We start from the raw sequence: 12,266 nt of genomic DNA, 5'->3' as shown, positions 1-12,266 counted from the left end.
GAAATGCCAAGAGAGGTCAAAAGAAGGTGTCGGATCCCTTAGAACTGGAGTTACAGATGGTTGTTAGCCACCATTGGGTGCTGGGACTCGAACCCGGGTTCTCTGCAAGACCAGTCAGTGCTCCTAACTACTGAGACACCTCTCCAGCCTGAGCCATCTTTTTTAAAAAAAAAAAAAAAAGTTTATTATTTTTATTTTATGTGTACGAGTCTATTATCTGCATGTATGTAAGTGTACCAGTGTTGTGCAGTGCCTGCAGAGGTCAGAAGAGGGCATTAGATTCCCCTGGGACTGGAGTTATACACAGTTGTTGTCCACCATGTGGATGCTGGGAATCAAACCTGGGTCCTCTGCAAGAGTAGCCAGTGCTCTTAACCGCTGAGCCATCTCTCCAGCCACTAGACGCCATCTTTTAGAAGATTTTTTTTTGTGGCCTGGGGATGTAGCTCAGTTGCTAGAGTACTTGTGAGCAAGCAAGAAGCCCTGGGAATGATCCCCAGTGTAGAATAAACCCAGGTGTGGTTGCTAGGCCTGTAGTCTAAGAACTAGGAGGGTGCGGGGTTGGGAAGGAGGGAGATGTTTTTTGTGAACCCTTCCAGGGCTTATGAAAATACATCCCCCCCATAAAAAGGGAGCATATTTTGATAGGCTTTGGACCTTGCTTTTCAGCTCTTAATGATCTTTCTGTATTGAAACACAGACAACTCCAAAGTCATTTTCTTTTTACATTTGCACAGTACTTTGCTAAAATGATACATTATTTTACTTATTGACTATTTTTGTGGTGTGGGTTGGAGGGTCTTTGCAGGTTCGGGTCAAGTGCACTGAGTCCATCCCAGTCCCACCATTCATCTAACTAATCTATTATCAAGGAACACTTAGGCTTTCTACACTATTGCTTCTAAAAACAAACATGGGATGAGTTAATATTAGAGATGTCTTTAAGTATCAAGATGAGTGCTTATTGCTATCAACCACTTGACTGTAATACCAACAGGGAAAGGAAAATCTTGCAGCAGCAAATCCATCCTAGAGCTTCAGGGAAACAAAAGGCAAATGTGATTTGTTGGGTTGGGAAGAAGTAGGATGCATACATAGTAGATGCTCAATAGAAATTTGTGGACGGAATGAGATAGAGTTCGATTATGCAGGGTCTCTGTTTTCTATGCTGACTTTATCTCATTCCTGATGATCCCACTTCACTACCCACTCAGTCTGGGTCACCTGTGCATTTGTTCCTTTAAAAAATTCTAGCTAGATGTGGTGGTGACAAAGCCCTGTTACAGCCTAGGTTACATAGCAAGACCTTGTCTCCTAACAACAGTAACAAACAACGAAACAAAGAAAATTTCAAAGAAAGACATTCTGACATGTCTGGTGCCAAAGGCAGAAAGTAATCCTCGCCTTCCTTGGTCATCATGTGAATATGTTCCAAGAGTAAGTGCAGATCAGGTGAGGTACTGTCTTTCCCACCAGCCCCAGCCTCTTTAAACAGCTGTACAGGGTGGATGCCACCTTATGACTGTTCTTGAAGGCTCACTGCATAAGCTGCCACCTTTCTGTGGTGCTGGGAAGCGCAGTGGCCAGTCATTTAGGAGCCGCATCACATCAAGAGTGGCCAGACACAGGCACTGGGGAGCATGTGGCCTGCAGGTCCCCATCGGTCAAGTCTGGGGTGCATGTTTTCAGAGGAAGGGCCTCTACTCTAAATACCTTCCGACTCTTCCTTACTCTCTTGTTGAGTGTGTGTTGGATTTGAAGACTAACTGATTGTGTGAGACTCCTGAAAGACACCCATCTTGACTACTGCCCTGAGCAAGGTTCCTGCCCTTCCTTCCCCTTTTGTTTCTTGTGTTGGGGAGCCAACACAACCTCATGGATGTAGGCAAACCCTCTGTCACTGACTGCATCTCCAGCCCCAGTGGGTTTCTTTTTCTGATAAGATATGTTTGTGATTGTTTACAGTTGTTATTCGGGGTATTTTAATTACATTTATTTATTTGTGTATGCTTACACAGGTGTCATAGCACACGTGGAAGTCAGAGGACAATTTGCAGGAGTCACTATCTCCTTCCACCTTGTGGATCTCAGGGATTAAACTCAAGTTTTCAGGCTTGGTAGCAAGTGCCTTTACCAGCTAAGCCATCTTGCCTGCCCCTGTTTTTTGTTTGTTTGGTTTTATTCATGTATTTGGGTTTTTTTTGAGACAGAATCTCACTGCGTAGCCCTGGCTGGCCTAGAACTCACAAGGTAAACCTGGCTGGTCTCATAGAGACCCACCTGCTATTGCCTCCCCAGTGCTGGGATTAAAGGCATGCACCACCATGCCCAGCCCTGTTTTGGGTTTTTGAAACAGATTCTCACTCTAGGGCACGATGGTGTGGTATTCACTGTGTAGCCCAGGCTGCTTTCAAACTGGAGGCAGTCCTCCTGAGAATGGACATTACAGGTGAGCACCTGCAGCCTATCTAAGATGTTGCCTTCTGTCTTTTGTAAGACTGGAGCCATCTTTCTTTCTACACTCAAAGTCCTAACTAGTGACAGTCCAACCAAAGCTACTGCCTCTTAATAGGATGAATTTCAGGGTTTCTAATTCCTTGAATTGTGTTATTTACATAGATAAATTATTAAGGAGTCCTTGTTTAGAATTCCCAGGAGAGATTTGCATTTCCAGCCAAATATCTCTCTAGCCATCTGACAACCCCATGGAAGGTTTGCTTAGTGAGGAAGCTACCCTAGACTTGAATAAGGTTGTTTTGGTTTGTTTTTGTTGTTGTTGTTTTTTGTTTATGACCATACTCATGAGAGGTGATAGACTTCTCTCCTGAAGACTGGATTTTGATTTAAAAAAAATTTTTTTTACATTTTGTTTTGTTTTGAGATGTCTTACTCAGTATCCCTGACTGGACTGGAACCTGTCCAGGCTGGCATCGAACTCACAGAAATCCTCCTGTCTCTGCCTCTCAGGTTCTGGGATTAAAGGTGTATGACACCACACCCAAACTACTTTTTAAACTTTTTGGGGGGTGGGGGTGGAGGTCAGAAGACAACTTAGGAGTTGTTTCTCTCCTTCCACCTGTGGGTCCTGGGGATCGAACTCAAGTTGTCAGGCTTGGCAACAGGCACCTTTACCCCCTGAGCCCTCTCACCAGCCCTGTTCCAGGCACTGCACAGCTCATAAGCAGCTTCAGGTGTCATTCTGGCATGGAGGAAGTGAAACCACAGAGGGGGCTGAGCTGAGCTGAATGACATTTAGGTCCAGCACCAGTCTGTGATCACAGGGGCATGAGCTCGTTATAAGCTGCCAAAGACACTTAAATGGTGGTCCTGGCACCTCCATATCCCTTTCTAGGCCTTGAGCCAGCCCTGCCCCTTTAACTTAATATTCCAGCCCTGGATGCATGTTTGGTTTCTCTCTAACCCAGGTTTCAGGAGTCAGGCTTGGCCCTGATTGGCCCATGGAATGCCTGCCTGCTCTAGACTTAAAGTCAAAATTGACCTTCTTAAACACCTGGTCCCCAACTCAGCCATAAAAACAATACCTCGAATCCTAGCCTTTCCTTTTTCCTTGGTAAGCCAGCCCTGGGTCGTCCCCTGGTTTTCCAGAGTGATTTGCCTAGAGATAGTATTCAGTTTCTTTCTCCCTCTCCCAGAAAGCTGGCTCTTTGTGATATGCTGTGCCAGAGGTACTCAGCCTGCAAAGGGGGCAACTACCCAATAGGGCTGCCCCAATTTTTGTTCCATATGGACCAGGAACACAATTATTGAGCACTGGGGTGGTGGGCATTGGGTGAATGTGGGTTCCCTTTGTCTTTTCCTAAGGAAACGTGGGCCAAGTCTACAATCCTAGCTCTGAAAGGCCTTAGCATCATAGGGTCTCTTATTTAAACAAAATCTGTTCAGGTTAATAGCCCATGTGTATCTCATCAGCACAGGTCTTTTGGTTGTGGCTAAGCCAAACCTTTCTCCAGATTAACCACAGAGAGCCTTCTTTGACTCTTCAGCCCTCCAGCTATAGTTTATGAATACTGGTTTGGCCTAAGGTGATTGGGTCCCTGTGCTGCTGTCGCCAAAATTCTGCTCTCAATAGGTAATAGTAGAAATCTACACTCCCCCAGCCCCACCCCACCCTGTGGCCAGTCCTATTGGACTGATTTTTCAAAGATATTTATCTGTTAGAAAAGCAACAAACCACCACCAGAAAGACACTATTTGTCCATGTCCACCCCAGATTCCATCTCTATCCAGCGGCTGGCCAGGACTTTTTTTTTTTTTTTTTTTTTTTAAAGAGAACATTAGTGAAGGCACAGAATGGCTTCTTTTGTTCAGATTTCCCCTCCCAGGGACCACTCCCAGGAGTCCCTTCACCTGCATTATCCATTAATGCTGTGAATCCGTTTTCCCCAATAAACAAGTTTTCCTGCCAAAGAAAATGTGCAGAAAGATTGGCCTCGGGGCTGCGTTTGAGGCGTTCCTTTCACTCCTTGCATGGCCTGTCTCCTGGTGGGGCTCTCTTCATCAGTGCCCATGTTGTGCAGCCCTAACTTCCTAAGGCCCTCAGCAGTCGTATGAACGCTTCTTGAAAGCATCCTTCATTTCTGTTTGCTCGGTTTCCTGAATCCTTCTTTCCGATCATCTTTCACCTCTTGCTTCAAGCTCTGGGGACACATGTGGTTTCTGCAAACTGCACAGATGTGCTTGGGGGAGGGAGGCATGGTTGTGGCCTGACACAGTACAGCTGGTGGACCAAACTCTGAAGTGAGGAGGGGGCTCTCTGAGGAGGCAGGTCAGGATGGAAGGGAGGCAGAAAGAACCACAGGCAGCCTTAGATTTTAGTTCCCATCCTGCTGCAAGACAGAGTTGGGTATTCCCATTGTAAGGAGCAGATCCTGAGGTCCAGATCACCGGAAACAGCACTTGCATATCTGATCCAGATTGGAATGTGAAGCAGACTGGGGAACAGTGGGCAACACTTTACAGAGAAGAGACTTCTAAAAGTTCTTTATCCTACCCCCCAGATGTTGATCACTAGGATCATCAAACTTGAGTCTTAGCTGTGGGGACCATACGGTTTCTGAAACAGCTGCTCAACTCCGTCTTTGTAGCTGGGGAAGACAATATAAACAAATGAGTGTGGTGACTGGCCACAGTTTGTCCACCCCAGAAATCAGTTCGTAAAATCTACAAACCTCCTTACTGCTGCTGTTGTGTAAATTGAAGAGTGATCTGTGTGTGTAGCCCAGCTCTTACACCAAGTGCTCAGTGCAGGTCGTCACACTGACCCCATTCAAAACAGTTTTGTGTGACGATGCCAAAGTTCTCCAATACTTTGACAAGGAAAACCTAGTTTTGTCTTCTGATCATCTGTCACCTAAGCCATGTAAAGATACCTGGTTTACTTCTGTAACCATCTTACACAGACTGTTATGTACCGTATTTTCACATGTGCAATAGTTGGCTTATTCCCAACTCAGCCTAAGCAGAACAAAGGTACTTTTCTATATAATACCTTAATAAATATATACATTTAAGTAAGCTTCCGTTTTGTATATTTGTAGACTACAGAGTAAAATGAGCATTCTGTGGAGTTTACACTGTACATAGTCAAGGTAAGAACAAAGTTCCATTTTAGATAGTCCCTCACCCCATCCCTTTTTTTTCCTTTCTTTTTTTTTTTTTTGAGTCAGGGTCTTATGTAACCCATGCTGGCCTCAAACTTGCAAACAAACCAGGGATGACCTTGAACTCCTGATCCTCTTGCTTCTACCTCTCAAGTGCTAAGTGTGCCACCATGCTCAGCTGGGAATTATGTTTTAAATAAATTTTTTTCTGAAAAAGAATGGTTTTGTGAGGTGATCCATAACATTATGCCCATTTTATAGACAGGGAAACTGAGGCTCAGAGAAGTTAAATAATGTTAAGTCAAAGTAGGCCTGGATTTTGAGCCAAGTCAGCTGGATTCCAAGTTCATTCTTTCTTATTATAGAGTATTACCTACATCCATGATCACTTTTAGATTTTGACATCAGTTTGTATTTGGTCTTTAGCAACAGAATACAGATTTCTTAGAAGAAGAAAAAACTCACAAATTTAAACATAGCAGAAACCTTAAAAATAAATATATTAGGGGCTGGAAAGATGAATAGCTTAGTGGTTAAGAGTGCTTACTGTTTTTGCAGAACATCCAGGTTCAGTTCCCAGTACCCACATGGCAGCTCACAACCTCCTGTAATTCCAGTCCAAGGAAAACCAACACCTCTTCTGGCCTCTTTGGGCTTCTGCATACTTGTGGTGCACATAAGCTCACACAGGCACATACGTATGCACACACAAAAGTCGTTAATTGTGAAAATAAGTCTGTTAGAAAAGTATAAGATATAGGAGCCATCTGCTTCCCCTGATTAGTTTTGTTTCTTAAATTCCAAGCTAGGAAATAAATATATGAAGTCCTGGGGGCTCAGAAGCCAAAAACAAAGTGATTTGGCCACAGACACCTTTAATCCCAGCACTCAGGAGGCAGAGGCAGGCAGATCTCTGGGTTCCAGGGTAGCCTGGCCTACATAGCGAATTCCAGGCCAGCTGGGGCTACAGGGGAACCCTGCCTCAAAAATACAGAAAAACAAACAAAAAACCACCACCAACAACAACAGCAAACTGATTCCCATGTTCTCTGACCCAGTGCTCTGAAAGTAGAGGGAACTCCTGCACCTCAGGATGGCCACGCCAGGGCCAATCAGCTCTTGCTAGGAACGCCAACACTGGCCCAGGCTACCGCCCCATCATGCCCACTTGTTCAGGCTCCTCAGTTTTCATGGATAATGGCAAAGGCTACTCTAGATGGTCAGGAGGCTCCCAACTTTTGAAACTCTTTTAATAAGCTCTAGATTTATTTCTTGAAAATGCTAATAAGAACTCCTTGTGCTAGGTATATATAATTTCCCCTGTAATACATGTTGTGTTAGGGTCAGTTATCCTTTGAAAATAATATGGAAAGGTCAGGAACATAGGGAACGATGATGAGTAAGCCTTACAGCTTGCCGTCCTTGAGGTCCCATTTCAGTCCCACACTCCATTCTTATCAGTCTGGATTTAGGGAGGTTGTGATTCGATGTGGCGTGGACACTGCCCCTACCACTTGTAGCCAGTCTGCAGTCCCCTCAGACAGCATCTTTGAGACTTAAAGTTGGTTACTGGTTGAAGTGGTTGTCGTAGGACATCCTCCCACCTTCATTTCAGAACTTGGAAGGACACTGCAGAGGTTCTGAACCCCTGTATTTTACTGTCTGGAGTGACTCGCCATGCTTTCATGGCGCATCAACAGGAAGAGTTTTCGGAATGACATGTAGTTTCAGCAGTGGTTTTGTTTAGCATGCATTAGAGAGTCTCCATCTGGATTTTTTTTTCTTGCCCATGAAATCAAATCTGTCTTCCTCCTCCAGATGATTTAAGTAGCCTTGCTTGGAGCATGAAGTAAGTTGAGCCAACACTGCCACCTTCATAGGGCTTCGTTGGTGTAAGCGACTATGGACGTGACTTACATAAGCTCTCATGGAGCATTCCCAGAGCCATATAAGGAAGCGGAGAGAGTAGCCACCTCTCCTTCATACTGTTAACACTGAGCTCATGAATAAGGCTGGGGCTTGTGTCCTTAGAGCATAAGGAGGCACTCACCAGCCAGTTTTTGAAAGAAGGCTACCAAGGCATTCATTCAGGGGATTGATGCAGCCTTCACAGTGGCCTTAGGACATGTGGTTCATTCCAGCTGGACACTGAGGCAGCCGCAGATCTAGCTCCCACACCTACTTGGTGTCATACTAAGAATGGTGCCGGCTCTTTACCGCGCCCGCCCCGACTCACCGGCATGGCAGCTTCATCTTAACTAAAAAGTGCCTTGTTCTGGAACACACTACATCAGATGGACTGAGAAAAAGTGTGTGAGAAAATATTTTATTAAAACTTTCAGAGATACTCAAAAGAAGAGGAAAATGTAGTCAGCCTGTGCATACTTACCACACGGGTGCAGCAGTTTATCCAGATTTTTGCCATATTTCTTTACCCTTGCCTTTGTATTTTCTTGATTTTTTTTTTTTTCAGCTAAAATATTTTTAACATCTCAGGTATTCTTTCATTTTACCCCTAACGTATTTCAGCCTTTCTAAAAAGTAGATATTTTGGCTAGGCATGGTTGCACATGCCTTCAATCTCAGCACTCAGGAGGCAGAGGCAGGCCAGCCTGGTCTACATAGCACTGGAGTTATGGATGGTTGCTAGCCACCATGTGGATGCTGGGATTCAAACCCAGATCCTCTGCAAGAGCAGCCAGTGCTCTTCCAGACCAGTCAGGGCTACATAGTGAGACCCTGTCTCACAAAATAAAAAATAGAAAATTGAAAAAGATTAAAAGTAGAGGGTCTGGAAAGATGGTTCAGCAGTTCAGAGCACTGGCTGCTCTTGCAGAGTCCCAGCACCCTCATGACAGCACACAGCTATCCGTAACTCCAGTTCCAGGGATCTGATACTCTCTTCTGGCCGCCATAGGCATTACATGTGTATGTGCTGGCAGAACACTCATACACATAAAACAAAAATAAATAGGGGCTAGAGAGATGACTACACAGTTGAGACCACTGGCTGCTGTTCGAGGACCCAGGTTTGGTTCCCAGCACCCACATGGCAGATAACAACCATTTATAACTCTATTTGTAGGGAATCCAGTGTCCTTCTTCTGGCCTCTGCAGGCATTGCACAACGTGGGTGCACTTACATACATGCAGGCAAAACACTCATAAACATAATAAAAATAATAAATAAAAGCAGAAATTTTATGTGCGTAATACCACCATCCTACTTAAGAAAATTCATCCAGGGGCTGGAGAGACGGCTCAGGGGTTAAGAGCACTGGCTGCTCTTGGCGGAGGACCCGGGCACCCACATAGCAGCTAACAACTATCTGTAATTCCAGTTCCTGAGGATTTGACGCCCTCTTCTGCCCTCTGCAAACATTGCATGACACAAGTGCATTTACGCACATGCAGGCAATACACTCAATACACATAAAATAAAAATAATAAATAAAAATTTTTTTTTAAGTACAAGAATCAACAAGGTCCCCACATATCCTGGTTCATTTGACAGCTTCAGAGAGAAGGAGCATTGTTCTGAATGAGTTATTTTGTTTGGTAGGGCAGTGGTGAGCTTGCACTTGGGGGTCCACAGACTGGGATCTCGAGTATGGGGCAGTCCTCTGCTTCCTGGCCATTTCAGACTTCTGTGGATGATTGATCATCCTAACTTACAGGAATTTTTTTAAACGATATTTTAATTGGAAAAGGCATCTGTCAGCTGTCAGGCTTCCAGTTTCCACTTTTGAGAAGCAGGATGTTGAATGTGAGTAATGACACAACAAGCCTATAAAATGCGGACTCTAACCCTCAGATGACTCATCCAGTACAATGCAGTATATTTGTCAAGGAGACTGAATCATATATGGGGGAAAGTACTTCTCAAGCAGCCAGCTGGTTCTCAGGTCAGCCCAGGAGGATCCATTTTTATCGGAAGCTTTATAGTAGCAATGATGCTAATAGCCAGTGCTTGGGCTCCGCGATGTAGAGGAAATGGCATCGCCGGCCAGGTATGTGCTGATTGTTTATGTGAACTCTAATTTCTTCTTGTCCTCTTTCCATTGTTTGCTTCTAACATTCTAGAAGGAGAAAAAAGTATTCTACTTGTAAAGAACCGATGTGTGTGTGTGTGTGTGTGTGTGTGTGTGTGCAAGAATAAGTAGCCACTGGTCTGTTGGTAGACATACAGTTCCTATTCACTCATCTGCCTTTCTGAAAACCAATGTCTTTTTAGAGCTTCAGATAAAAAATGGCTTTAACCCATCCTTTTTACATTATTAAGTCTAAAAGATGCTGCTAGGAAAACAGTTTGTAGAGGTAATAAACCTTGTAGGTGGGTATCTTAGAGCATTTAAACAATGGATAAGTGGGGGGGGCAGCTGAGGAGGTTATCTGATAGTAAATGTATAATGTTGCATATCTTTCAGTATTGCTCTTTTTGCCCCCCCCCCCCCCGCCGCCACTAATGCGTGACTTAATCCAAGAAGGCTTTATTCCCCTCCTGAGTTTGCTTTTTGCAGATCACAGTTTGCTCATGCTGAATTCATGCATTAAGTTTTCCAAGGTGGAAGAAAGGGGAATGAGGATTTGGTAGCAACATTTAATTATAGCTTGCACATTATCTGAAGGATCATTCTGCATAATTGGGAGGCTGTGTCTGCCTGTCTGACCCCTCTCTTTCTTCACTCACTAAATTTAAGCAATGCCTGCCTGGTGAAGGCACATATCTTGTTTGAGTATATTAAACATTCCTTTGTGTGTTGACAGACTATTCAGTGTCTCCTCATATTTTTAAGATGCTTTTTTAAGTCCTACTTGTTGGGGACAGATGCGATAGTTAGTTAATAGCAGTACTATTTCTGTTTTTCTTGTCTATCTGTCCGTAATGGCCGGGTCAGGACCTGTAATACAACTGCCCACAAATTTGCCTAAGATCAGCCATTGAGAAGCAGTTCCTCTTGGGTGAGAATCCTGTTGTCTCTTGGAGAGCATCAAGCAGATCTGGAGTTACCACACTGGAAAACTAGGCAGCCTTTGTTCCTGTTCTGCTTTCTTGTAAAGTCTGCATTGTGCCTTGTTTTCCTTCAAGTAGATGAATTTTAAACTGTTGGCAAACACGTTTCATTTACTGGTTTCAGCACATTCAGAAATTCGTGTAATTGGGAAGGAGTTTGTTTGGTGTATTCTGTTCTCTCTGTAGATTTGTAGATTAAGGGCTACACTTTTTTTTTTTTTTTTTAGGATAGCCAGCTTGTTTTTGGAGACAGGCCCACCTCCAAATTTCATCAGTTTTGCATTCTATAAATGAAAGCCACCTGTTGTGCTGCAGCTTGCTAATTATGGTGAAGGACAGCAATGAGGAAGAGTATTTGAAATATGTGGGGGTTCGCTAGGGATCTTCGGCCCACATCTGTAGTGCTTATTTTTGTGTGCCTGTATGCATATATGTATATATAGTACACATTTAATAATAGCATTTGATGATATTCACAAATATTTCTGGGGGCTGGAAAGATGGCTCCACGGTTAAGAGCACTGACTGCTCTTGCAGAGGACCTGGGTTCAATTCCCAGCACCCACATGGCAGCTACAAACCGTCCTTGACTCCAGTTCCAGGGGAATCCAAAGCCCTCTTCTGGCCTCCATGGCATTTCATGACACAGGTGCACTCACATACATGTAGGCAATACACTCATACACATAAAATAAAAATAATAAAAAAATATTTCTGATTCAAAGTGAGGGCTTTTCTCATTACAATTTTGTTTTTAAGTCATGGAAAGAAAGCCGCTTTGAACATTAACTTGAACTGGAACTCATACTTTGCAGTCTTAGGGTAAATGAGGCTCTTTCAGAGTTTTGGTGAATGTCATACTCAACTTAGGGTTCACTTTGTCAAAAGTTGTAGCTGGCACCTCTAATCTCAGCATTCAGGAGGCTGAGATAGAAGGATTGTTGTGAATTCCAGACCAGCCTGGGCTACAGTATAAGACTCTGTCTCTTGAAAAATTAAAATAAAAAAAAAGTTTTAAGGAAAGTAATATGAATTAAGGTTTTTCTTTCTTGACAGCTGAATGTCTCATCTTCTCTGATTTCTCTGAATTAGGTTAAGTCATGTCATTTCCCTCCTCCCTGAGGCCTACAGAAAAAGACTATAAGCACTAATTTTTTTTTTTTTTTCGGTCTTTTTGAGGCAGGGTCTGTCTCCCTGTAGCCCCAGCTGTCCTGGAACTCACTATGTAGATCAGGCTGGCCTTGAACTCACAGAGATCCACCTGCCTCTGCCTCCCAAGTGCTGGGATTAAAGGCATGCGCCACCACGCCCGGCTTATAAGCACTATTTTTAAAACCTCTTCACTTACTGATGTTTTCTGTGAAAATGTCTTGTTTCCCTGTGCTTTCATTGAGAGCAGCTCAGGTCAGGTCCAGTTCTTCTGGATTTCTTACAGCTCTGCACATGTGGCATATGGTGATCACTGGTCTTGGGTTGTGGCTGCTGCTCCCCAGGGGCCCCTTTGCTGTTGAGCACTGTGAGCCGGCAGTCTGGGGTAACCACATGGTTTTTAGAGTTCTTTCCCTTTTGAGAGAAGACGACAAAGCCACAGGCAGCACCATAGGTCTCCTATCATTCAACTTGGAAGCAAT

The 12,266-nt window shown here is 44.0% G+C and overlaps 1 protein-coding gene across 3 annotated transcripts in view; it reads left to right on the top strand.

Moving 5' to 3' along the window:
• The window catches only part of Spred2 (sprouty related EVH1 domain containing 2), a 112,313-nt gene that overhangs the window by 48,355 nt on the left and 51,692 nt on the right, over positions 1-12,266 (top strand). The window contains exon 1 of one of the 3 annotated variants that reach the window (XM_008852673.3): positions 9,600-9,631. The exons of the other annotated variants lie outside the window; for them this stretch is intronic. Coding sequence (XP_008850895.1) covers positions 9,615-9,631 — 17 coding nt within the window. The 5' untranslated portion in view covers positions 9,600-9,614. Of the gene's footprint in view, positions 1-9,599; positions 9,632-12,266 lie in introns of those variants that run through there. 3 annotated transcript variants of the gene reach the window in all.

Source organism: Nannospalax galili, unplaced genomic scaffold, assembly GCF_000622305.1.
Source record: "Nannospalax galili isolate Female #2095 unplaced genomic scaffold, S.galili_v1.0 scaffold1650, whole genome shotgun sequence".
Lineage (NCBI taxonomy): Eukaryota > Metazoa > Chordata > Mammalia > Rodentia > Spalacidae > Nannospalax > Nannospalax galili.
Note: the sequence above shows the minus strand (reverse complement) of the source record. Positions and strands in the feature narration are given on the sequence as shown.